This window comes from Carica papaya, chromosome 9 (assembly GCF_054855325.1).
Source record: "Carica papaya isolate Zhongbai chromosome 9, ASM5485532v1, whole genome shotgun sequence".
NCBI lineage: Eukaryota > Viridiplantae > Streptophyta > Magnoliopsida > Brassicales > Caricaceae > Carica > Carica papaya.
In genome coordinates this window covers 23,691,088-23,715,531 of record NC_142317.1, presented here as the reverse complement: position 1 = coordinate 23,715,531, position 24,444 = coordinate 23,691,088, and the positions used below count along the sequence as shown (strand labels likewise).

General features: G+C 34.4%; 1 protein-coding gene across 8 annotated transcripts in view; it reads left to right on the top strand.

Moving 5' to 3' along the window:
- The window catches only part of LOC110816819 (uncharacterized), a 92,054-nt gene extending 73,645 nt beyond the window's left edge, over positions 1 to 18,409 (top strand). For 7 of the 8 annotated variants that reach the window (XM_088211029.1, XM_088211025.1, XM_088211028.1 and 4 more), the window contains 2 exons: positions 600 to 18,019; positions 18,133 to 18,409. In XM_088211029.1, coding sequence (XP_088067155.1) covers positions 600 to 733 — 134 coding nt within the window. In that variant the 3' untranslated portion in view covers positions 734 to 18,019; positions 18,133 to 18,409. Of the gene's footprint in view, positions 1 to 599; positions 18,020 to 18,132 lie in introns of those variants that run through there. The other variant, XM_088211032.1, reaches the window with a different exon arrangement.
- Positions 18,410 to 24,444: the final 6,035 nt, after the last annotated feature.

The following is a 24,444-nucleotide window of genomic DNA, read 5'->3' as shown; positions in this document are numbered from 1 at the left end:
GCTTTAATAAATATAATGCCACTATCCATTTATTCTAAGCTGTACACTGACCCATTAAAGGAAACTGGTGTCATCATTTTGCTAACTGATAAATCAATTATCTACCCTGAGGGAGTTTAAGAAGATGTACTAGTCTAAGTAGACAATCTTATTTTCCCGACTTTTGTGTTAGACATGAAAGATGACAAGTCCTCTAACTCATAAGATCTTTTGCTAGGTAGACCTTTTCTTAACATGACCAAGACAAAGATAGACATATAGGATGGTACCATCACCATGGAATTTGATAGAGAAGTTGTGAAATTTAACATTTATGATACCATAAAGTACCCTAGTGATTTATCTTGTGTGTATAGTATAGATGTCTAAGATTCTATAAACCAAAAATGTTTTGACTTTTACCATGGTGATGAGTTAAATGCTGTAGTTTGTAATTATTCGAATGTGAACAATTAGGGATTTTAGAAGAAGATTCTGTTGCTGAAAGGAACCTGCAAGAGATAGTGTTTGAACTGGAAGCACTTAAACCAAAAAAAGTTAATGCACTAAATATTGATCTTCCTGTTTCTCATATAAAGCTTTTATATTCTGTTTTGCAGGCACTCAATCTGGATTGAAGCCACTACACGAACACCTAAAATATATGTTCTTGGGAGAAGGAGAGACTCTCCTGGTAATAATTTCCAACAAGTTGAGCAAAATAGAAGAAGACATCTTAATCAGAGTGCTCTAGGAGCATGGGGAAGTTATTGGATAGACTATTGCTAATATTAACGGGATATCACCTACTATATGTGATGGGTATCAAATCCACAAAAAATGATTTTCCTATTCTATTAACAAACTGAATTTATAATAAAAGTGAATAAGGTCGAATCCTCAAAGAATTAAAAATTATTTTTCTTCTATGTCCGATGAAAAAAACTAAAATCTTGGGGGGGGGGGGTAAGAAGTTCTTGTACTGAGTAAACAAAAGGAAGTAAATCAACAAACTAGATTTTAAGCAAGATAACAAAAAATACTATCCAGAATCAATTAAAATAGCAAACAGATTTGAGGAGATTCCAGTTAAAGAAGTAGCTAGGTTCCAGTTATGAAATTGGCCATTGATATAGTGATTGATTCTTTTAAATTTCACGAAACTAGTTTTAGTTGTGAGAAACATTCTCACAACCAATCTTTTCTTAATTCTAAATCAACCAAGAAATAGTTGATTAATTATTGTTAATTGATAATTCTGAAAATGATCCTAGAATTTAATTTACCAACAACTTTAAGAGCTAGAAGGACCTAATTCCAATTAATGGATGCAACCACATGCTCTATTTAAATTAAATTGCATATCCACTTAGTATAAGAACCAATTCACCATTAAGTACCAAAACAATCCAAACAATTATAGATTTGGGGTTTCTGAATGGTAGTATGTTGCCACACCGCATGCCTATAGTCCTTATTTAAACGATTAACATGCAGTAATGATAATATGCGTAGAAATATATGCAAATACTCAAACTTAAATAAAAATAGAAATAAAATAATTAGATCTCACAATACAGAACTAGAACTTCGATTAAATCTATAGCTGGAATGAGTGTCTTATCAGCCACTCATCATGAGCCTAATACACAAACATGTTGTTTTTCTTTTAGTGTTTACAGAAAGAAAAGACGATATGGAAAACCAAAACTTGATATTGTCCTTGGTGGTATACTCGCTTTCATTTCTTCTCCTCTTTTTTAAAGGCTAAAGGGATCAAGGCTTCTCTTTGCAAAGATAGGGTTTCCTAAATGATTTTGACCTTCTTATTGCTGTAGAAAATTATCTTTTCTTTAGTTCTTGATTTTTCACTTTTCGGATGCAACGAGATCTCCTTTTTAAATTCAAAAGTGCACCAGGTTCCAAATATGCTGCTTTTAAAACTTAAGCCTTGGTTAAGGCTTATTTGTGTGTGATTTGTCACTTTTTGTGGTTGCCAGGAAATTAGCTTTGCCCAAGGGTTATCTATTCATAGATCGTTGCTTCCTATTGTCACAAGATTGCAAGCCTTGCTCAAGGCTTGTGAATTGAGACCAGTTGCCATTGCTAAGGTATAAGTCTTGCCTGAGGCTTACACCCAAACTGATGACATATTTTACAAAAAATCTACTTTTATTGGGCTGGTTTTCTAGATTTGAGCTTTATCCCTTCAACATGCAAAAAAACAAGCAAAACCATCTATATTAAGCAATAAGCACTTCAATTACGCTTTCAAAATAAGTGATAAATAATACCATTTGATATACTCAAGGAGGTGAGGTGATAAACACATCTTTGTACTTGGCCTCAAGCACTCCATAATACCACCCAACAGTTCTGAACATTTCACCCTTAACCCAACTGTCTCTAGCCATCCCCTCACGACTCACATTCTATATCTCAATCCTTGAATTACAAAAACAATCACCAACCAGTTGTTCTATGCTTTGAGTTTCATGGAATCACACCAATGAACAACTACTTCGAAAGGTGCCTGAACATAAAATGGAAAGGTTCTGCAAATTTTTGAATACATTTTTTACTTCAAGAGGAACATCTAACCACTTAGTTCAACATCCACATCAATCCTGTCTAGACATAATGATTTCATGAAAAATGGCTTCATGTTGAAAGATAATTTACTTGGGATTAGTTCTTGAGCACTCTTTTGCTTGCTTGAAATGTCACCAACCTTTTGACGCGAGGATAAACATTTGTGATGAGTGGACCCGGTTACTCAGTTACAGTTTTACGTGGTTACTAGCACTACTCGTAGTTAATTGACTAAAGGAGTAGATTATTTATAGCATTTTTCCTTCCCTTCTCTTTGTACATACATATATATTTCACATATGAAACTTACGGTTATTAAACATACAAATCTAGATAGGTAGTTGTGTAGCTTCCCTAGGTATTGGAATTCACCTCAAGTCAATAAAAAATTAGTTGAGTGCAATACCCAAATAAGTTATGTTAACACATTTTATCGAAGATAGTCTTTCATAGGGTGAAAGATGAAAAATAAGGTAAAAATCATAGAAGGTTACCTATGAATGTAGTTTAATTCTTAAAACATCACAGTTGAGTTGATTTGGGAAAAGCTAAGGCAATGGTGAAAAGGATGGGGTTAAAGTCTATTGACACTATATTAGTGTGTGTCGTAGGCAAGGCTAAAAGTGTGTGTCATAAAATGTCCCTAAAAAAATTTTGACCTCAATAGATATGATGTAACATAATCAATGTGAGACTTAAAAGTGCAGTATGTATTTTTCCCATACTTAAACTGCACATTGTCCCTAATGTGATGCAAATAAAATGGAAAATAAGAAAATAAAAGAAAATAAAAGAAGGAATAAAAGAAGTCTCCTAGTGTTGTGGTTGAGAGGTGGAACATATTGGAGGCATCATTTGGTTCGGGGTTGAGGGGTGGCTTTTCCTAATTGGGGTAGGGACTATACCAGCCCTTCAACTTTATCTGCTAACTGGCAGGTTAGTTGTTCGAGGTTATGTAAGCATCCATTGATTATTCAAACATACATCAGGATATAGTCCATGAATTGCTGGAAGTCAGTAAGGGTTAAGTCTGTGGTAGCAATTCTATATATTCTTTCTTTTTATGATAGATTCTCTTGTTTTTAGACCGGTGGTCCTAGAGGGGCAAAGTAGGGTTCGTCATCTTTAAGTTACAATAAGTCCATGTCATCTAAGGAACCTAGATCTAAGGGGGTTTGTAGGCAAGCAATGTGCAGGTCGGTTTCCTCAATATCAAAGTCAGTGATGAAGAGGGTAAGTCGGGCAATGATTGAACCTAGGATTAGAGGTCTTTTAAAGGAAATGACATTAGAGAACTATGATGCAAACCAAAAACCCAGGTTCACCTTTCTCTTATGGAAAATATACCATAAAAAGTATAACTTGGTTTTTGACAAAATGCTTGGTGCATCTTTTCAACCTGAAAAAGAATAAGCTAAAAACCTATGAATGTATTTCATGCATGGGTCATGTAGATAAGGTCCTTAGTTTCGTAAGTATCTGGTGGGTTGTCAGAAAATTTTTCATACATAGTGATAGGGTCAAAATCATCACAAAAGTCACAGTGTAGGTGTTCATTCTCCTTTTCAGAGAAACTTAAGGCACTATTGGTGGTTTAAGATTGAAATTAGGGGGTTTATGAAATTCAAATGTATTGTAAAATTTCTTAACTAATTCCACAAATGCTGACATGTCAACTTCAATATAGTTTACCCAGCCAATGGCATAAATTAGTTTCATGACAGCATGCCCAATGGGAAGTTACTAGACATAATTACCTATCCCATTGTGTCTGGTGTCAGTACCAATCAAGCAACCACCAAACTTAGAGCTACCCTTTAAAATTATGAGTGATGCCAGCAACCAAGCCGTGAGTGTAGTTCTTGGGCAAAGGATAGGCAATGTGACATCCCAAATACTAATTAACACATAAGGGTGCCAGATACAGAAATAAATACGAGTACATATAAGATAAGTGTATGCAGCAAAATAAATTAATTACAGTCCCTTATAAAATAATAATAGAATTTCATTCATACAATATTGAGGTGAAAACAAAATTAATTACAAGTCTCTACAAAAGATGGACTTATCAAAGTGCGGGACAAAATATGCACTCATAATAGTTCATGGATCTAGAGGATCCTCGATGGCTTCAAGGGGTAGATCAATGATCGATTCCTCACTATCGTTTTAATTTGAGGGGGACATAGAAAAAGGTGAGTTCCACATACTCAGTAAGGAAAGTAGTATTTAAGTAACATCACCAAGATTTTAAAAGTAATTTAAACTAAAATAAAACATCATAATTACTTACCATCGTGTCAGCGGTCCATTCAATAATTATGAAAATATTTATTTTATTAAAGAAATCATTAAATCCATCATGTCAATCAAATCCATCATGCTGAAAGTAAAGAAAATCAAACAAATCATGACATGCTCTTTATTTCATTTTATTCTATACACGAAGTCGTCCTGACTTCCATCTATTGAGGGCAATATGGATTCCTGACTACCCATGTGGAATGACAAATTCATTTCATATTATATCAGTAATTTATGGCTTGTCAAACCACAAGCACATTTACGGTTTGTCAAATTATGACATGATCTATGACCATAATCGTGCCAACCACAGTGGTCCTACGTCTAAACTATGGTCACAATCGTACTTCACAAAAGGTGACCACCCTACAATCATATCGCATCACCACTCTCATTAGAGGGTACGCTGTTATCCACAGAATGGGTCCTCACATGTCTTTTCAGAGACGATACGGGAGAAACAGAAATTTCTCATAGATAAAAAGCCTAACAAAATATTTTATGATCCATTCGTGCCAATACCTATACATATTCTCATGCTTAAAATATAACATCATGCTTGTTACTTCATCATCGTACAATTTATCATGCATCAACATTTGTCACATGCAAATTAATCATTTTAGTTAAACATGCAAATAATTTGTTTATATACGTCCATGTAATCATGCATTAACATGTAATAATTTTATTTAAGCATATAAAAATTAAGGATGCAACCAATCAATTATAGCTTCATCAATTTTATCTAGAAATACTTATTAATATGTTAAAGGTAAATACTAAATTCCATGCTGAAACCTTGGAGTTTTCCTACGAAAGCTTTGCTCTATTTCTTCCCCTTCTTTCTCTAGCTCACTCTTTCTCTCTCTCTAAAACTCCTTGGTGGATGGAAAAATGAAGTTAGAGTGGTGAGGAAATGATGAAGAGAGGTCCTTATTTATAGAAAATGGGGATCGTTAGATTTGCACCAAGTGCCAAAATCTAGTAAAGAGAGAGGAAAGTATAAGTGACTTGATACAAGTGAAGACTAACGGACGTGACTGATAAATAGACGATGTGATAACGGAGATGTGACAATGATGCAAAAACCAAAAGTACATTACTCAAAAAATAGCGACACATCGCCCAAATGATGGAGGCACGCTGCCCAACTAGTGACGACACGTCGCTCAATCGATGTTCCACGCCATGGTTCCCAAGGGGCAGTGCATAGTGCCAGAGATAGGGCTCACGGCCCAACTTACTGTGCGCACAGGCCTATTATGTGTAGGCGACACCAGAGCACACACAACGTGTGCGATGTGGCATGCGCATGGGCAGGGTCCTTCCCACAGGCATTTTTTCATGGGATTTATCTGCCGTTTTCTCCTCTATTTTTCTCTAAAACCATTTTAAGTAAATTTTAAAAAAAAATAAATTTTAACAAATCAATATCCAAATAACTTTTTAACAATTATTTAAACTAAATAAATACAAAAACTTGAAACTATCAAATTTCATCTAGAAATTAAAGTATGAAATCTTAAAGAGTTTAAATGGCCTCAGGGCCCCAATAATTAGGGGTTTAAGATACAAATTAAGCACGAAGGTTTTCAGGGTGTAACATTCTCCCCACCTTTAAAAAATTTGGTCCCCCAAATTTGTCATGAATAAGTCAAAAAACTGCTCTCACATTTCACTCTCCAATTTCCATGTCGTCTCTCCCAGTGTGTGATATTGCCATAGCACCTTCACCATCGGGATACTTTTGTTGTGTAAAAATTTATTGATCTAGTCAAGGATTTCTACAGGGGGCTCCTCACAAGTCATGTCCTCTTGGACTACATTTCTTTATGAGGAATGATACGAGAAGGGTCAGGGTTGTACCTGTTGAGCATGAAAACATGAAAAACATTATGTAGACCCGTAAACTTTGGGGGTAGAGCGAGGCGATAAGCTACAGGTCCGACACGTTCCACGATATAAAAATGTCACACATAACGGGGCCTCAACTTATCCTTTTTACTGAACATTTTTCCCATATAAGGGAAGACCTTAAGGAAAAATTGATCGCCAATAACAACCTCTAGGGATCTTCTATGGTTGTCGGTGTAGCTTTTCTGGAGACTCTGAGCGGTGGCTAGGTTACTTCAAATAATGATGACTTTCTCAATAGTCTCTTAAAAGTAATCAAATCTAAGTGACGTTAGTTCCTAACTTCGTTCTAGCAAATGGGAGAATGACAGGGCCTACCATACAAGGCTTTCATACGGAGCCATGCCGATGTTGGGATAATAACTATTATTATAAGTAAATTCACATAAGAGAAGGTACTCATATCAATTATCTCCAAAGTCGAGGAAATAAGCACGCAACATATCTTTGAGCATATGAATGGTATGTTCAGATTTACCATCAGTCTGAGGATGATAGGTAGTACTGAAGTACAAACCCGAACCAAGTACTTAAAAATTATCCCAGAAATGGGAGGTGAATCAGGGATCTCTGTCTGACACACTGGATGAGGGAACGCCATGGAGTCAAACAATCTCCTTGATGTACAGGTGAGCTAACCTGCTGGTGGAATCTATTGTTTTAATTGGTAGAAAATGGGTGGTCTTAGTTAACCTATTAATAATGATCCATAATACGTTGTGACCGGAATAAGTTCTGGGTAAACTGGTGACAAAGTCCATGGTCACATATTCCCACCAACATTCTGGAATAGGGAAGCCTTGCAACTAACTGTCTGGTCTAGTATTCAGCCTTAATTCACTGGCAAGTAAGGCATCGAGAGACATCGTCAACAATGTCTCTCTTAATTCCAAGCCACCAATATTGACGTCTCAGGTGCCGGTACATCTTGGTACTTCTGAGGTGGATGGATAATTTTGAGGCATGGGCAGCCTTGAGAACATCTGCCCTGATAACGGTAGGGACCTAACTATGATCCTAAAATTTGAACAATCCATCATCTCTAAACCTGAAATAAGAAAATTCATTAGAAGTAAACTTACTCATATTTTTTGTTATTTTTGGGTCGGTGGATTGAACTTCCTAAATCTTCATAAAAGGATCAGAAAAATCTCAGATCTGGGAGAGGTAGGCACCATTGCCATAATGGTTAAGGCAGAGTGCCTATATTGCATCAACTAACTTCTAACTAAAGACCATTGTTTAGGCCAACAAAGTGGACTCCTTTCAGTTTAGAGCATCAGCAACCACATTATTTCTACCGAGGTAATAGATGATCTTACAGTCGCAATCCTTCAGGAGGTCCATCCAATATATCTGTCTCATGTTCAGTTCTCTCTGTAAAAATATATAATTAAAACTTTTATGGTCAGTATAAATTTCAAATGTTTGACTATACAGATAATAATATCATATCTTCAAAGCAAAGACCATGACCACCAACTCTAAGTCACGAGTGGGGTAGTTACTTACATGGAGTTTTAATTATCTTGATCCATAAGCAATTACCTGACTATGCTACATCAAAATATATCCCAAACTCATGTGATATGTGTCACAGTAAACCTAAAATCTTCAAGTATTGTCAGGAAGGATTAATACTGGAATAGAGGTGAGATGATACTTCAATTCAGGAAAACTTTCTTCATATTTGTAATCCTAAACAAAAGGTACACCTTTCCTAGTTAGAAGAGTCAATGAAGTTGTAATCTTGGATAACCCACTAATGAATCATCGATAATAACCTACCAATCCATGGAAACTATATACCTCAGCAATATTCGTTGGTGGGTTGCAATTTATCATTGTTTTAACATTGGATGGATCCACAAAAACTCCTTTGCTAGAAATTACATGACCAAGGAAGGAGACTCGATCCAAACAAAAGGAATATTTATTGAACTTAACATATAAATGATTTAGGCAGAGGGTTTTCTAATACCCGAGACAAGTGAGATGTGTGTTCTTTGTGGCTTTTAAAGAACACCAGGATGTCATCAATGAACACAATGACGTATTGATCCAGTGCATGCCGAAAAACCTTGTTTATAAGATCTATGAAAGCAACAAGAGCATTAGTTAGTCCAAAAGGCATAACCTTGAGCTCATACTGACCACATCAATAAAGAAAGGACATCTTTGGGATGTTTTCTATCTTTTCTCTCAACTAGGAGTACCTCAGTCTGAGATAAATCTTTGAGAAAGATCTAAGAGTATAAGGTCCATTAACAGTTTTACTTATGAAGCTTTTATTTTACAGTTTTTACATATACAATGAGCTTCCAAATGACCTCTACAGATAGTTTCTACTGCTAATACTTCATTTAAGGGTTCAAACCTAATATCTAGTTGACAAGCAAAAAAAAAAAAGAAATAAAAGAATGGGTAGCACCTGTACCAATCAGCACTCGAGTAGAAGTCTCATGAATATAATCATACCCTAAAAAATAGTAGGATAGTGAGGGCACCGAGTTCATCAAAGTGGTACACACGATCCTAGACTACTAGTCTGGCCATGTCCTTCGGTCACTGGGGGTAGTCTTTCACAAAGTGTTGAGTGCTTCTAACAGCAGACATTGTTTAAATGCCGACAGGGCTGATCACCATGTAAACGTCCACAATGCTGACATGGTTGGGTAGGTCAAGCAGGGTGTCTAGTATGTAGAGGCAAAGTAGAGGGAGGGGCAACTTGGGGTCGTTTATCAGGATGGCTACTAACTAGGTCACGAAGTCTTCTTCTTAGTTGTTGGGGTTGGTGTTGCTGTTACTGGGTACAAACTCAGGAAATGTGTTAGTACTAGGCCGAGATAAGATCTTCAGCCAATTAAGCATGTTTCAGCACCTCGGCATACGAGCTAGGTCTAAACATTGTGACCCAGTTGTAGATATAAGCATGAAGGCACTTTAAAAACTTACTAGCCTTACGACTCTAAGTGATGACCATTAGTGGGGTAAACTTAGACAGCTGGACAAATCAGTTTGCATACTAGGCAATCATCAAATTTTCCTAGTGGAGGTCCTGAACCTCTTCCTTCTTCTTTTCTTGAATATAGAAAGGGAAGATCTTTTTTTAAAAAAACATCCATGAAAATCTCCCAAGTGGTAGGGTTAGGCAAGACGTCCTTCTTAAGTCGACACTAATGTTCGACTTCTCTGATTAACATGAAGCTTGTTAGGGGAACCTTTTATTCCTCGATTAGGTCTAAGATAGAGAGAAGCTTCTCTATCTATAGGATTCAGACTTTTGCTACTAAGGGGTCGGGGCCTCGTTAATAGTGGGGTGTGTTGAGTTTCTTAAACTTTACTATGTTGTGTGAGATAGATCTCTCGATTAGACGATAATTAGGGGCACTAGGGTGTTCGCAATGATTTGCTTTACTTTGGCCTATGGTAGCGGTTAGACCCTGGATGGCTCAAAAAAGCTCAATAACCTCGACCCTGGTCAGATGATCTTGGGCCTCAGGTCTTGGTTCTCTCTACAGAAGGTCTTGTTCGCATCATTCCTACAAATGAAAAAGAAGACACGAGTTGGTGGTCTAATTTTTAATAAAAAACATATCCTAAATATTCTAGAATAGTTTCCTAACTACCGCCTTAGTTATAAGTGATTATTTTGGTAACTGCTCTGATACTATTTGTGATATCGCAAATGCTAATTAAACATAAGGGTACCTGATACAGAAATGGATGTGAGTTCATATAAGATAAGTGTATGCAGTGGAATAAATTAATTACAATCCCTTATGACATAATAATAGAGTTTCATTCATAAATACAGAGGTGAAAATTAAATTAATTACAAGCCTCTACAAAAGAAGGATTCATCAGAGTGCAGGACAAAATATGCACTCATAATAGTTCATGTATCTATAGGATCATCGAAGGCTTCAAAGGGTAGATCAATTATTGGTTCTTTGCTATCATCCTCATCTGAGGGGCATAGAAAGGGGTGAGTTCTACGTATTCAGTAAGAAAAGTAGTATTTAAATAACATCACCAAGATTTCAAATATAATTTAAACTAAAATAAAACATCATAATTACTTACCATCATGTCAAGGGCCCATTTGCTAATTATGAAAACATTTACGTTATTAAAGAAATCATCATATCCATCATGTCATAGTCATATCATGTTAATCAAATCCATCATACTAAAAGTAGAGAAAATCAAACAAATCATGACATGCACTTTATTTTATTTAATTCTTTGTATAAAGTTATTCCGACTTCTATCTACTGAGGGCACTATGGATTCTCGACTACCCATGAGGAATGACCAATTCATTTCATATTATATCAGTAATTTATGACTTACTAAACTAAAAGCACATTTACGGCTTGCCAAACCATAACACGATCTATGGCCATAGTCGTGCCAACCACAGTGGTCCTACATGTAAACTATGGTCATGGCTGTACTTCGCAAAATGTGACCCCTACAATCATATCGCATCACCACTCTTGTCAGAGGGGATGCTATCATAACAAATCAATATTCAAATAAATTTTTAACAATTGTTTAACTCAATAAATACAAATACTCAAAACTATTAAATTTCATACAGAAATTAAAGCATGAAATCTTAAAGAGTTCAAATGACCTCAGGGCCCCAATATTTAAGGGTTTATGGTACAAATTAAGTGCAAAGGTTTTTGGGGTGTTACATTTCCCCCACCTTTAGAAAATTTGGTCATTCCCCCAAATTTGTCATGAATAAGTTAGAAAACTTCTCTCGCATTTTACTCTTTAGTTCCTATGTTGTCTCTTCTGGTGTGTGATGTTGCCACAGCACCTTCACCATCGGGATTTTTTCTTGCATAAAACTTTATCAATACAGTCAAGGATTTCCATGTGGAGCTCCTCACAAGTCATGTCTGCTTGGACCTGTATTTCTTTTGAGGAATGATGTGAGAATGGTCAGGGTGGTACCATTTGAGGTTGGGGACATGGAAAACATCATGCAGACCCACAATCTATAAGGGTAGAACAAGGTGATACGCCACGAGTCTAACACGTTCCACCATCTGAAAATGTCTCACATAATAGGGGCTCAACTTACCCTTTTTACTGAACCGTATTTTCTCATTTATGGGAAGATCTTAAGGAAAATTTGATCACCAATAGTAAACTCTAGGGATCTTCTACGATTATCGGTGTAGCTATTCTGGTGACTTTGAGTGGTGGTTAGGTTCCCTCGAATAATGGCGACTTTCTCAATAGTCTCTTAAATGTAATTTGATCCCATGTGATGTTTGTTCCTGATCACGTTCCAGTAAGTGGGAGAACGACAAGGCCTACCATATAGGGCTTTATACAGAGCTATGCTGATGCTGGAAATATAACTTTTATTATAAGCAAATTCACATGAAGGGTGGTACTCATACCAATTTTCTCCAAAGTCAAGGACACAAGCGTGCAACATATCTTCGAGCGTATGAATGGTACGCTCAAACTGACCATCAGTTTGAGGATGATAGGTAGTACTGAAGTATAATCCTAAACCAAGTGCTTCTTTAAAACTATCCCAGAAGTGGAAGGTTAATAGGGGATCTATGTCTGACATAATGGATGAGGGAACACTATGGAGTCAAACAATCACATCGATATACTGGTGGGCTAACTTGCTGGTAGAATCTATTATTCTTATTGGTAGAAAATGGGTGGTTTTGGTCAACCTGTCAACAATAACCCATAGTGCGTTGTGACCAAAAGATGTTCTGGGTAAACCGGTGACAAAGTCCATGATCACATACTCCCACTTGCATTCCAAAATAGGGAGGCCTTACAACAAATTATCGGGTCTCTAGTGTTCAACCTTAATTTGTTAGTAAGTAAGGCATCGAGAGATATAGTCAACAATGTCTTTCTTCATTCCAGGCCACCAATATTGATGTCTCAGGTCCTGGTACATCTTAGTACTTCTGGGTGGATGGATAATTTGGAGGCATGGCCAGCCTTAAGAACATTTGTCCTGCCAGTGGCAGGGACCTAAATATGATTCTAGAATCGAAAAAATCCTTAATTTGTGAGCCTAAAATTAGAAAATTTGTCAGAACTAAACTTACTCAGATTTTTGGTTATCTCTAAGTCAATGAATTGACATTCCTAGATGATGTGAGCATGGACATGGACCAAAAAGAGAAGGCCCAATCCAAAGAAAGATGAGGAAATAGGCCAAAAAATAGATCTTATGGCCAACCCTAAATTTTCTTATGTCTCCTTTTTAATTTGACCACAATCTCTTTTAATTAAAGGGGAAGACTAAATTTATCTTAGTTAGAAAATTAACTTTTAATTTTTAATTTATTTCCATATGTCTCCCCTTTTAATTTGGCCATAATCTCTTTTAATTAAAAGAGAAGATTAAATATATCTTACTTTGAAAATTAGTCTTTAATTTTTAATTTTTAATTTATTTCCTATGTAATTGCAAATTAAATTACGAGATTTTAGTTTTCTTTTTATTTACTTAGCTTAGCTTATAAATAGGCCACTAAGTCTTCATTGTAAGACATTCATAAATTATTTCAATAATATTAAGAGTATTTCTTTTCAAGAGAGGTTCTTCTACCATCTTGTTGAGTAAGGAGTGGATCTACTTATCAAGGTACGACCTTGTGGTATTTTTCCATTCTATTTCTTTCATTTCCAGTTACCTTAGTTTCTACCATTCTTGATAGTAGGGTAAGTAGGAAGGATTTTTATAGGATCAATTCCTTTGATGCCTTTAAAGAAATTGTGTGAGTTCTTGATCACGTTGGTTAATCTTGGGTTTCGTATCACCAAATCTTCATGAAAACATCAGGCAAATATCAAATCTAGGCGAGGTAGGCGCCATTGCCATAATGGTTAAAGCGGAGTGCCTGCATTGCATCAACTAACTTCAAACTAGAGACCATTGTTTAGACCAATAAAGTAGACCCCTTTCAGCTCAATGCATCGCAACCACATTACTTTTACTAGGGTGGTAGATGATCTTGCAGTCACAATCCTTCAAGAGGTCCATCCAACGTCTTTGTCTCATGGTTAATTCTCTCTACGAAAATATATACTTCAAACTTTTATGGTCAGTATAAATTTTAAAGGTCTGACCATACAGATACATTCTCTCTACGAAGGTAATTTGCCTTTAACGAATCATAGGATTTTCTTTTCTTTTTTATAAGAAGCATTAGAAAACATATCTAACCATTCCATCCAAATTCTACAAATTCCCTTCCAAATTCTACAAATTCACAGCCAAGTAATTCTATAAAAAAATAAGTGATGATTATAAAAATGCCATAAAAACAACATCAAATCTCAATCATCCAAACCCAATGAGGCTAGCATCATTCCATCTCAAGTTAAAACAGATTCCTACATTAAATCAACAAACATGGTATGCAAACAACCTCCGCAATTTATTAACGTAACTAGTCTAGAAGTCCTGAAACATCAATTCAACTTTTTTTTTTTAAAATAAAGAATTAGTTCTTGATACAAAATTTTGATGAAATGTTATACCCTCCACTGACTAACTAAACCTCAACAAGGAAAAAAAAGAAAGAAAATTTATATAAGCTACCTAGAAGCCTACCTTTTTTGGCATAAGTTTTGAAAACTAAGGTCATTGGTAAACAATTACAAACTGCCCACATTAAATCCCACTCCATTTACAGCTTCACACATACGGCCCACGAGCCACCATCCCTGCACAACAGAAGGTGTCGCCCTCAGCAAGTAGCCCTACACAGACACAACTGAACCTACACTTGCCACCAATCACCCACCGCTTATACTTATGCCTATACAACAATGCATCCCATTCTCACAGTTATCTCACCCCTCAGTTACACACAACTCATCATCCACAAGCTTTGTTCCCGTCCTTATGCCACCTCCTATTCACTCCTCTCCCTCACACAACCAACTGCCTACATGTACAGCCCTCTCTACCATTCATCTCACCCTCACTCACAGACATAGGCTATCACAAAAAGAAATACATGGAAATCGAAGAAAAAATGAAAGAAATACATGCAAATTAAAGAAAAAATGAAATAAATTGATGCTGGAAAAATCAAAGAAACAAATACAAAAATACTTACCAATTGAGAAGGTGAAGAACGCAAATTAGAAGTTGAATCAATGAACCAACATTTGGAAGCAATCAAAGAAGAAGAACAATAAAAAAATCGATTGGAGAAGAAGAAGATTCGTCCTCCATGCGTGCAGCTTGAGTGAGGAAGAAGAGAAATTAGGGTTTTTAATTGTCAGGATAAATATGAAATTAATTAAATTAGATGGGGGCATAATGGGAGACAAATAGCATGCCGGTCACATACCACTAATTTGGTGGTTTGAAAATTCATCCCAAAATTTTTCAGTCAAATACCATTTGTTACCATTGGAAGTTGAAACAAATATAATTTTCTCACGTCCATGAAATACCATACATTAGAATTCTGCCATTCACCATGATCTAAACAGAGGGTTAATGTTCCCAATGACAAGGCCTTCAAATTCAAAGGGATGAGGGAACCCTAACATCTATGTCTTATATCTTGCATTCAAGCTCAATGATTACTTGAGAAGGGATGTATAGGATATTTGGATTAAGTAGTTGAGAATAAAAGTAAAGAAGTTAATCTACAACAGATACTCGTGCTGAAGGAATTTTTTAATATTTTTTCAGAAATGTTTCCAGGTCTACCATCAGATTGGAAGATCGAGTTCTTTATTGACTTAATTTTTAATATGAGCCCTATCTCTAAGGCTCCTTATTGAATGAAAAAATTTGAGCTAGAGGAACTCAAGAAACAACCACAAGAATTATTGAATAAGAGTTTCATCAAACCAAGTGTATCACCATGGGGAGCCCCAATACTATTTATAAAGAAAAAAATGTTTCCATGCAGCTCTGTATCAACTATAGGTAGCTAAACCAAGTTATCATAAAGTATAAGTATCCATTACCTTGTATCAATGATCTGTTTTACCAACTTCAAGGAGCCTAAGTATTCTCAAAGATTAATATACGTTATGGATATCATCAACTAAAGATTAAGAAATAGGATGTTCCAAAGACTACCTTCAAGATCAGGTATGGCCATTATGAATTCTTAGTCATGCCTTTTGGTCTAACAAATGCTCATGTGACATATATAGATTTGATGAATAGAGTCTTCCAGCCACTTTTGGATAAGTTTGTCATCATCTTGATTGATGATGCATTGATCTATTCATGGAGAGAGGTTGAACATGAAGAACATCTGGCCATACTGCTTAGGATACTTAGAAAAAAAAGTTGTATGCTAAGTGTGAGTTTTAATTAAAGGAGTTTGCCTTCCTTAGACATATAGTTTCAAAGGATGGGATATTAGTAGATCCAGCCAAAGTAGAAGTAATGGTAAACTAAAAAGCCTATAACAGTGACTAAAGTTCAAAGTTTCTTCGATCTAGTTGGATATTATAGGAAGTTTATTGAAAGTTTTTCAAAGATCACTATTCTAGCAACTCAGTTCACTAAAAAAGACATAAAGTTTGAGTAAAATAACAAGTGTGAACAAAGTTTTCAGGAACTAAAGAAGTGGTTGACAATAGCCCCAATATTGACTATTCTTAATGATGCTAGTGGATTCTTTATCTATAGTAATGCTTCAAAAAAAAGGTTGGGATATGTGCTAATGCAACATGAAAAAGTGATATCTTATGATTTCAGAAAATTAAAGAATCATCAACAGAGTTATCCTACCCATGACTTAGGACTAGCCACCATAGTTTTTACCTTAAAGATGTGGCGCCATTATCTATATAGTAAAAGTTATAAGATTCACATAAACTATAAGATTTTGAAGTATTTGTTCTTGTAGAAAGAACTTAATACGCGTAAGATGAGATGGATGGATTTACTTAAGGATTATGATTATAAGATCTTGCACCATCCGAAAAAATGTAATATGGTTGTAAATGCATTTAATAAGAAGAGTACTTGCACTCTTGCTTACATGATGGCCTTAGAGTGGACATTCATAAAAGAGTTCCAAAAGTTGAACCTGAATATCTAATATAAGAGATTGGGAGGATACCTAGCCAATATAAAAGTACAACCCATTTTGGTGTAGAAGATTAAAGAAGTCCAACAGTTTGATCTTGCCTTGAAGTCAATTATGGAAGATGTCAGTAAGGGACTAAGGCCAGAATTTAAACTAAGTCCAGCAGATGATGTATTAAGGTTTGGAAATAAGGTATGTGTGCCAAATAATAGTAGTATGAAAAATGAGATATTAGAATAAGTGTACTATTCTAGATTTGCTACTGGCAATACTAAGATGTATTAGAACTTGATGACCAAATACTGGTGGAGTAGGATGAAGAAGGATATAGCAGAGTTAGTTTCCAAATATCTCACCAGCTAACAAGTGAAGGCTGAATGTTAGAGGCCAATAAGATCTAGCATATTGCCATGGACTTCGTGGTGAGTCTACCTAAAACAAGATCTAGCATGACGCCATTTGGATTATTGTTGATAGATTAATTAAGTCTACTAATTAATTTTTTGTGTTTGATATATTTAGTTTAGCATTTATATGTGTTTAGAAATACATAATAAGATTAAGGAATCAACGAAAAAAAAATGGATAAGGATGAAAAAGCTAGAATAAACATGAAAAGGCATGAAAAAATGTGGTAAGCTTTTGAATGAAGTGACATGATGAAAAGTGATAACTTTTAGATGAAGTGATACAATGAAAAGTGATAACTTTTAGATAAAGTGGTATGTCAAAAGTGATAACTTTTTAGATGAAGTGGCATGTGAAAAGTAGTAACTTTTAAGATAAAGTGGCATGTGGAATGTAGAATGTGGTAACCTTTTAGATAAAATAACATGATGAAAAGTGGAAACTTTCAAATAAAGTGGCATGGCAGAATGGTGGCAACCTTTTTCTCATGGCTCCCAACTATTATAAATAGGGGATAGGAGAATTGAGTAAGAGATATTGTAGATGAGAGAAAAATAGTGAGAAATATGGTGGTGAGAAAAGAAAAAAGAGTACGAAGTATGTGATTCTTTTAGAGTATTGTGAGGTTTTTAAATAAAAACTTTTGAGAAACTCTACTAAATATATGAGAGTAAAGGAAGTGGAAGAGAAGAGAAAGAAGGCTCACAGTCAAAAGGAGGTAATAAACCGTTAGAAAGGTAAGTATTTTCTTAAGTTTTAAAGTTGAATTTTTTTTGGATTAGTTTTTTAGTATTGTATTGGATATTTTTGAGTCTATAAAGTAACTAAAATCATTCTGAAACTTTATCAGATTTTGGAGCTAAAAAACTTGTAAAAAAAGCCGGAAACTCTGTCGGAATTATGATTACATGCTTCATAAAGAAATTGAAAGGTTTGAAATACAACTATTAAGGACCCAAGGTAAGTGGATAGTATGGATTCATTAGCCTACATAGTTTTGAAGTATTTTACGTATTTTCAGTATTAAAGTTATATGTTTTTGAAAAATATTTTATTTATACTTTCGTATGTGCTAAGCAATTATTTGTTATATTTTTATTTCAATAGAAGTGTTATTTGACTTTTTATTTTCAAAATGTGACTTTGATATGTGTACATTACTCATTATGAAAATGAGTTATTTTGAAACCACCTGTATTATGTTAGGCTTTAATGTGGCTATACATACCATACTGTGTTTGAGTGTATTAGCAAAGTGATAAGCGTGTACCCATACATAATCATTTTGTATTCGAGTGTATGGGAAAACAATGTGATATGCGTGCCCAAACCATTCTGTGTTCGGGGGTTAGCAGTATTTAAGGTACTCATGTATGTCATTCTATGTTTGGTTACATGGGGAACCAATGAATATGTCGTTCCATGATCGGATACATAGGGAACCAGTGATAAGTATGCGTGTCTACCCATAATATATGGTGATTGATTAATCCTCCATAATAGTGATGAAGTATACAATGAAGCAATTATGAATTCGTTTTTTGATTTGTGCATTTGTGTTCTAATTCGCATATTTATTTTTTTTAGAAAGAATATATGATATATATTTTTGTTGTGTGTAAAGAAAACTATATATTGCATGTACTATGCTGTGATTCTATAATATTTTTTTTTAGAATATTTTATCTCACCCTTCTCTATTACCCTCCAAATATCAAAGACGCTGTTGTAGAGTGAGCAATAATATGGGAAAAAGTTTTTAAAGCTAGACCTTGATATCAAAGTTACTATTTCGTACTTTGTTTTATAATGTAAGCAAGAAAATTTACAGTCTCGTACATATGTTTATGTTTTACGTTTAAAGGATGTACGCTTATGTGACTTTGTTATGATTAATAAATTTAAGTTATTTTACTTAATTCAAATTTATATAATTTAAGTAAGTATGCTCCGACTATTTCTTTATAAGACGGAGTATGATCCGTGACATTTATTCCTAATTATGCACTGATTATAATTTTCTTAACATTTTTAGTTAATTCTATAATATACATTTTTAGATGAAATCTTAGTTAGAAAATTTTAATTAATTCACTTTTATTAAATAATTGATAAGAACTTTTAATTAATTACATTTAGATTATTAAAAAAACTTATCATAAATAAATATATTAAAAGATAAATTATTGTGTGAATCCAAATTTTAATATACAATATCCTAAAAAAATAAATTATAGTTTTTTATTTAGAAGAATTTCAATATACAATTGTTATATACATTATTAACTTATTTAATATTTCAAAATTATTTACTGTATAATATCTAGTCCGCTAAAAAGTTAAATTCTATTTCTATTTAAGAAGATTTAAATAAATAGCTGTGTTATATATATCATCAAATTAAGTACATATATAATGATTATATACAATTTTAATAATTTTATTTAAGCATTCAACATTATTTAGTACAAAATCTGTATTCAATTAAAAAATAGATTATATTTTTTACAAAAAAAAATTAAACAAATAATTGGTATATAAACTATCATATTAAATTCTAGTTTTTTATTTAGAAGAATTTCAATAGACAATTGTTATATACATTATTAACTTATTTACTATTTAAAAATTATTTATTGTATAATATCTAGTCCGCTAAAAATTAAATTCTATTTGTATATTAAGAAGATTTAAATAAATAACTATGTTATATATATCATCACATTAAGTACATAGATAATGATTATATATTATTATAATAATTTTATTTAAGCATTCAATAAGAAGATTTAGTCCGCTAAAAATTAAATTCTATTTGTATATTAAGAAGATTTAAATAAATAACTATGTTATATATATCATCACATTAAGTACATAGATAATGATTATATATTATTATAATAATTTTATTTAAGCATTCAATAAGAAGATTTAAATAAATAACTATGTTATATATGTCATCACATTAAGTACATACATAATGATTATATACAATTACAGTAATTTTATTTAAGCATTCAACATTATTTAGTACAAAATTTGTATTCAACTAAAAAATAGATTATCATTTTTACAGAAAAATTAAACAAATAATCGGTATATAAACTGTAAAAGCCTAAACCCCTACCCAAAATTTAGAGCGTATAACTCAATAATAGTAAGATAAATAATATTAAAATTTATTATTCAGCAAAGCAATTAATGTTTTTAGGTTACATTCTTTGCACCTTACTTAAAATGCCCAGGAAGGCTATGAGAATGCTTTTGAAATTTAAACAAAGAAAAATACAAAAACAAAACAAATATGGTTAACCTCTACTCGAAATTGACAAAGCGAGAGAGGTGATTCTTTAACTGGTCTCTTGTTGTTCAGGATCTGAATCTTGGTCATCCTGATATGAAATGGTTAATAAGAAAGAGATGAGCTACACTACGTCAGTAAGAATATCAACGCCTTATCACTGATACGAAAAATCAAAGGGTTGTAAAAAATATAAAACAGCTAACGAAGCCCATTGTTAATAAAACCTGAATACTAATGCATTCATTATTTATTTCACTGAAAACATTAGCATTTTCTCGACTAACCTGTAATCTCTCAAATACCATTCATTAAAATAAAATAAAATCAGAATCACAATTTAACAGTATATATTTCAATACACATACAACGTTTAACTCCTCACCCTTCCCAAGCCTAATTTTTTACCAAGTTCATCTCTACATTATCATTTTACCTTTCCTTACCCGTGTCACTGAGGGCCCATAGGGATTCCCACTACACTTGGATACAAACATTTCCTTTGTAATTAAATGATTGTTCCCATACCCCATCTGGTAATGGGCACCACAACAAACAACCACCTCAATACCCCGTCTGGTATGAGCGACACTTATAAACTCCCAATCCCTTCTAGTATGGGACTCTCTAGCCCCATATAGGTGAAAGTAACATCCACAGTAGGGTTCACCCTATGCACCAAGTCCGTACACTCTTACCCATGACACCTGGTAAGCATTTTTTCATCCAAAGACAATAGTTCACACATATTATCTCTTTCATTTACTATTTAACCCTAAATGTCACTTATACCCACATCCCCAAACAAGATAAAAGTACTTAATTCATATTTCAAAATACATGAATGAAATAAATAAATATACAACATGCTGACCAAAATGTATTATGCACAAAATAGAACAACGGGAAACATAGATTCAGGCAAATAGTTGAAGTAGGTTAAAATAGAACCAAGTAAATAAATAAGCACCAATAAGTGACCAAATAAATAATTAACACAATTAAGCAAGTATAGACTAACCAGTTATTAGCTCCATCGACAACTTGTACTTAATTAATTAAGGAATCAACAATTATCTAAAATTTTTATTTATTATTAATTTAGCTTCAATTTCATCGTAAAAGGAAAAAGGGGTAAAGGATTCTTATGCTGAGTTGGTGTCCAAAACACTGCCTTTTTTACTACGATTCTCGACGATTGTTTTGGGATTTTCTGATAAGTTTGAAACGCACGTTATGAAATATGCAAGAAATTGGGGGAAAAAGGGAAAAACACCTTATTGAGGTTGGGTTGGGGTTCTGGCATTGTAGTGCCGTTGTGCTCCACTGCCTGGTCCTCCTTCTCTAGCAACTCTTCCTCTCGGTCAAATTGATTTTGGCCGATTCTTAGTGGGATTCTATTTCAATCGTGTTTAAGGGGTATTCTACTGAGAGAAACAAAAAATTTTGGCCTTATCGAGCGATTTTTGGTCTCTAATGTGGCAATGCAATCGTGTTCCGTCGCCTCTTTCTTGCAGGTCGTGGTATTCCTTAGTTTTTCCTGTATTAGGGTTAGTTTAAACGACCTAGAGTGAAAAGATAAGGAGAACAGAAAGAAAATTCGTGCTCACCAGTGTGTTTTGGGTCTTCGGCACGGTGGCACCGATGTCCTCCGATGGCCGGGCTTATCCTCCAGCCGCCTCTCTTCTTTTTCTCTAGCTTTAGGTGTCGGCTAGGGTTAGGGTTCAATGAAAGAGATGTTTAAATACCCCACTCCCCTCGATCTAGGTTGTCCATTTGGGTTTGCGTTTATCGGCCTCAGCCGTCAGATCTTACTTATTTCGAAAATAAATTTGGACTATTCAATTAGAGACACGCAAACCATTTGATTAAGCTTATCCGGGGAATTGATCTGGATCGTTTGTGCATGTGGAAGTGGCCTTGAGCTGTTTAATCAACCTGGCACACGGATTGCCCTTGTGGTTTCCAGCATGGAACCCACGGCGATTCGTCGTGCCACTGATTGGGTGTACACATGGCTTGTATTTTTTTTTTGTGATTTGACCCCTGTTTTCAAATTTTTCTTTCAAACAAACCCTCCTTTTATTTATAGTTTGGCAATGAATCTGAAAATTATTTCAAAAACATCCAAAATGTATTTTCTAAAAAAAGTAATAAACATAATTAAAATTAATATTCGTTTATTTTTATTATTAGAAAAACACTAAAATTCAACATTCTGAGCCTAATTCTTGGACTCGAAGTGTTACAAAACTCTTCCCTTAAAGAAAATTTGGTCTATCAAATTGCTGCCCCTTAGTCAAATAATTGAGGATACCTAACCCTAAAATATGATTCCAACTCCAAAGTGGCCTTCTCCTGCAAGTGATTTTGCCATAGAACCCTGATAAAAGAAATATCTTTGTTATGAAGCACTCTACTCTTTTAGTCCAAAATGCTAACAAATACCTCATCATAAGATAAATCCTCCTAAAGTGGGAGTGGCTTGTAAGACAAATTATGTGAGGGGTCAAGATTCTACTTGTGCAGTATTGACACGTGAAAGATGTTATGGACTCTAGATAGTTCTAGAGGCAGTGCTAGTCTGTAGGCAGATATTCTACTTCTGTTTAATATCTCAAATGGTTTAGTGAACTGAGGATTCAATTTCTCTCTTTCTAAACTTGATGATGCCCTTAAGGGGGGTGACTTTAAGGAATACTCAATTGCCTTTCTCAAATTTTAAATCTCTTATTCAAGTGTCTGCATAACTCTTCTGTCTACTCTAGGTCATTTGAATATTTTTTTTATTTTTTGGCAATATTTTCTGTGGTCTCATCTATAAGATTCAAGCTAATCAATTTCCTATCACATACTTCCTCCCAACAGATTAGTGATTTACAGGTTGACCATACAATGCTTCATATAGAGCCATACCAATACTTGCTTGATAACTGTTATTATAGGCAAACTTTACTAGAGATAGGTGATCATCCTAGTGTCCTCCAAAGTCTAGAACACAAGTCCTAAACAAATCCTCCAGTGTGTGAATAGTTCATTCTAATTATCCATCCATCTGAGGGTGGAATGTTGTACAAAGAGAAAATTTCGTTCCCATCGCTTATTGAAGGCTTGTCCAAAACCTAGAGGTAAATCTGGACTCCCTGTCTGATACCACTGCCACAAGAACTCTATGCAGTCTAACTATCTCTAGAATATAAATTCTACCTAGTTTGTCCAAGGGATATGTTATTTTAATAGTTAGGAAGTGGAAAGACTTACTGATTCGATCAATAATTACCCAGATCGCATCGTATCTCAAACGTGCCTTAGGTAATCATGTTACGAAGTCCATGGTGATATGTTCTCATTTCCATTTTAGAATTGGTAGCGGCTGAAGTAGCTTGCCTGGGTGTTGATGCTTTGCCTTAACTTGTTGACATATGAGGATTTAGAGATGAAATCAACAATATCCCTTTTCATCCCACTCCACCATAATCAAGGTCGCATGCTTTTGTACATCTTAGTGCCTCTAAGGTGCATGGTGAACTTCGAACTGTGAACCTCTGTCATGATATCTCTCTTTAACTCACTATCACTAGGAACTCACAACATATCCTAAAACTTGAGCAACCCATCTACAGAAACTCAAAACTCTAAATTCAAACCCTATTTTGTATCCTTTCTAAGAGCTGTTATAGTGGAATCGGCCAGCTGAGCCTCCCTTATTATCTAGATTAACTTGGGTTGGATTGCTAAGTGAGCTAAACATGTAGCCTTTTTTAAGTCTTGGAGTTGTATCTGCTGTGTGACCTTTATCATTATGTACTCAAAGACTATTATGTGAGCTAACATACCTATATTCTTCCTACTGAGGGCATC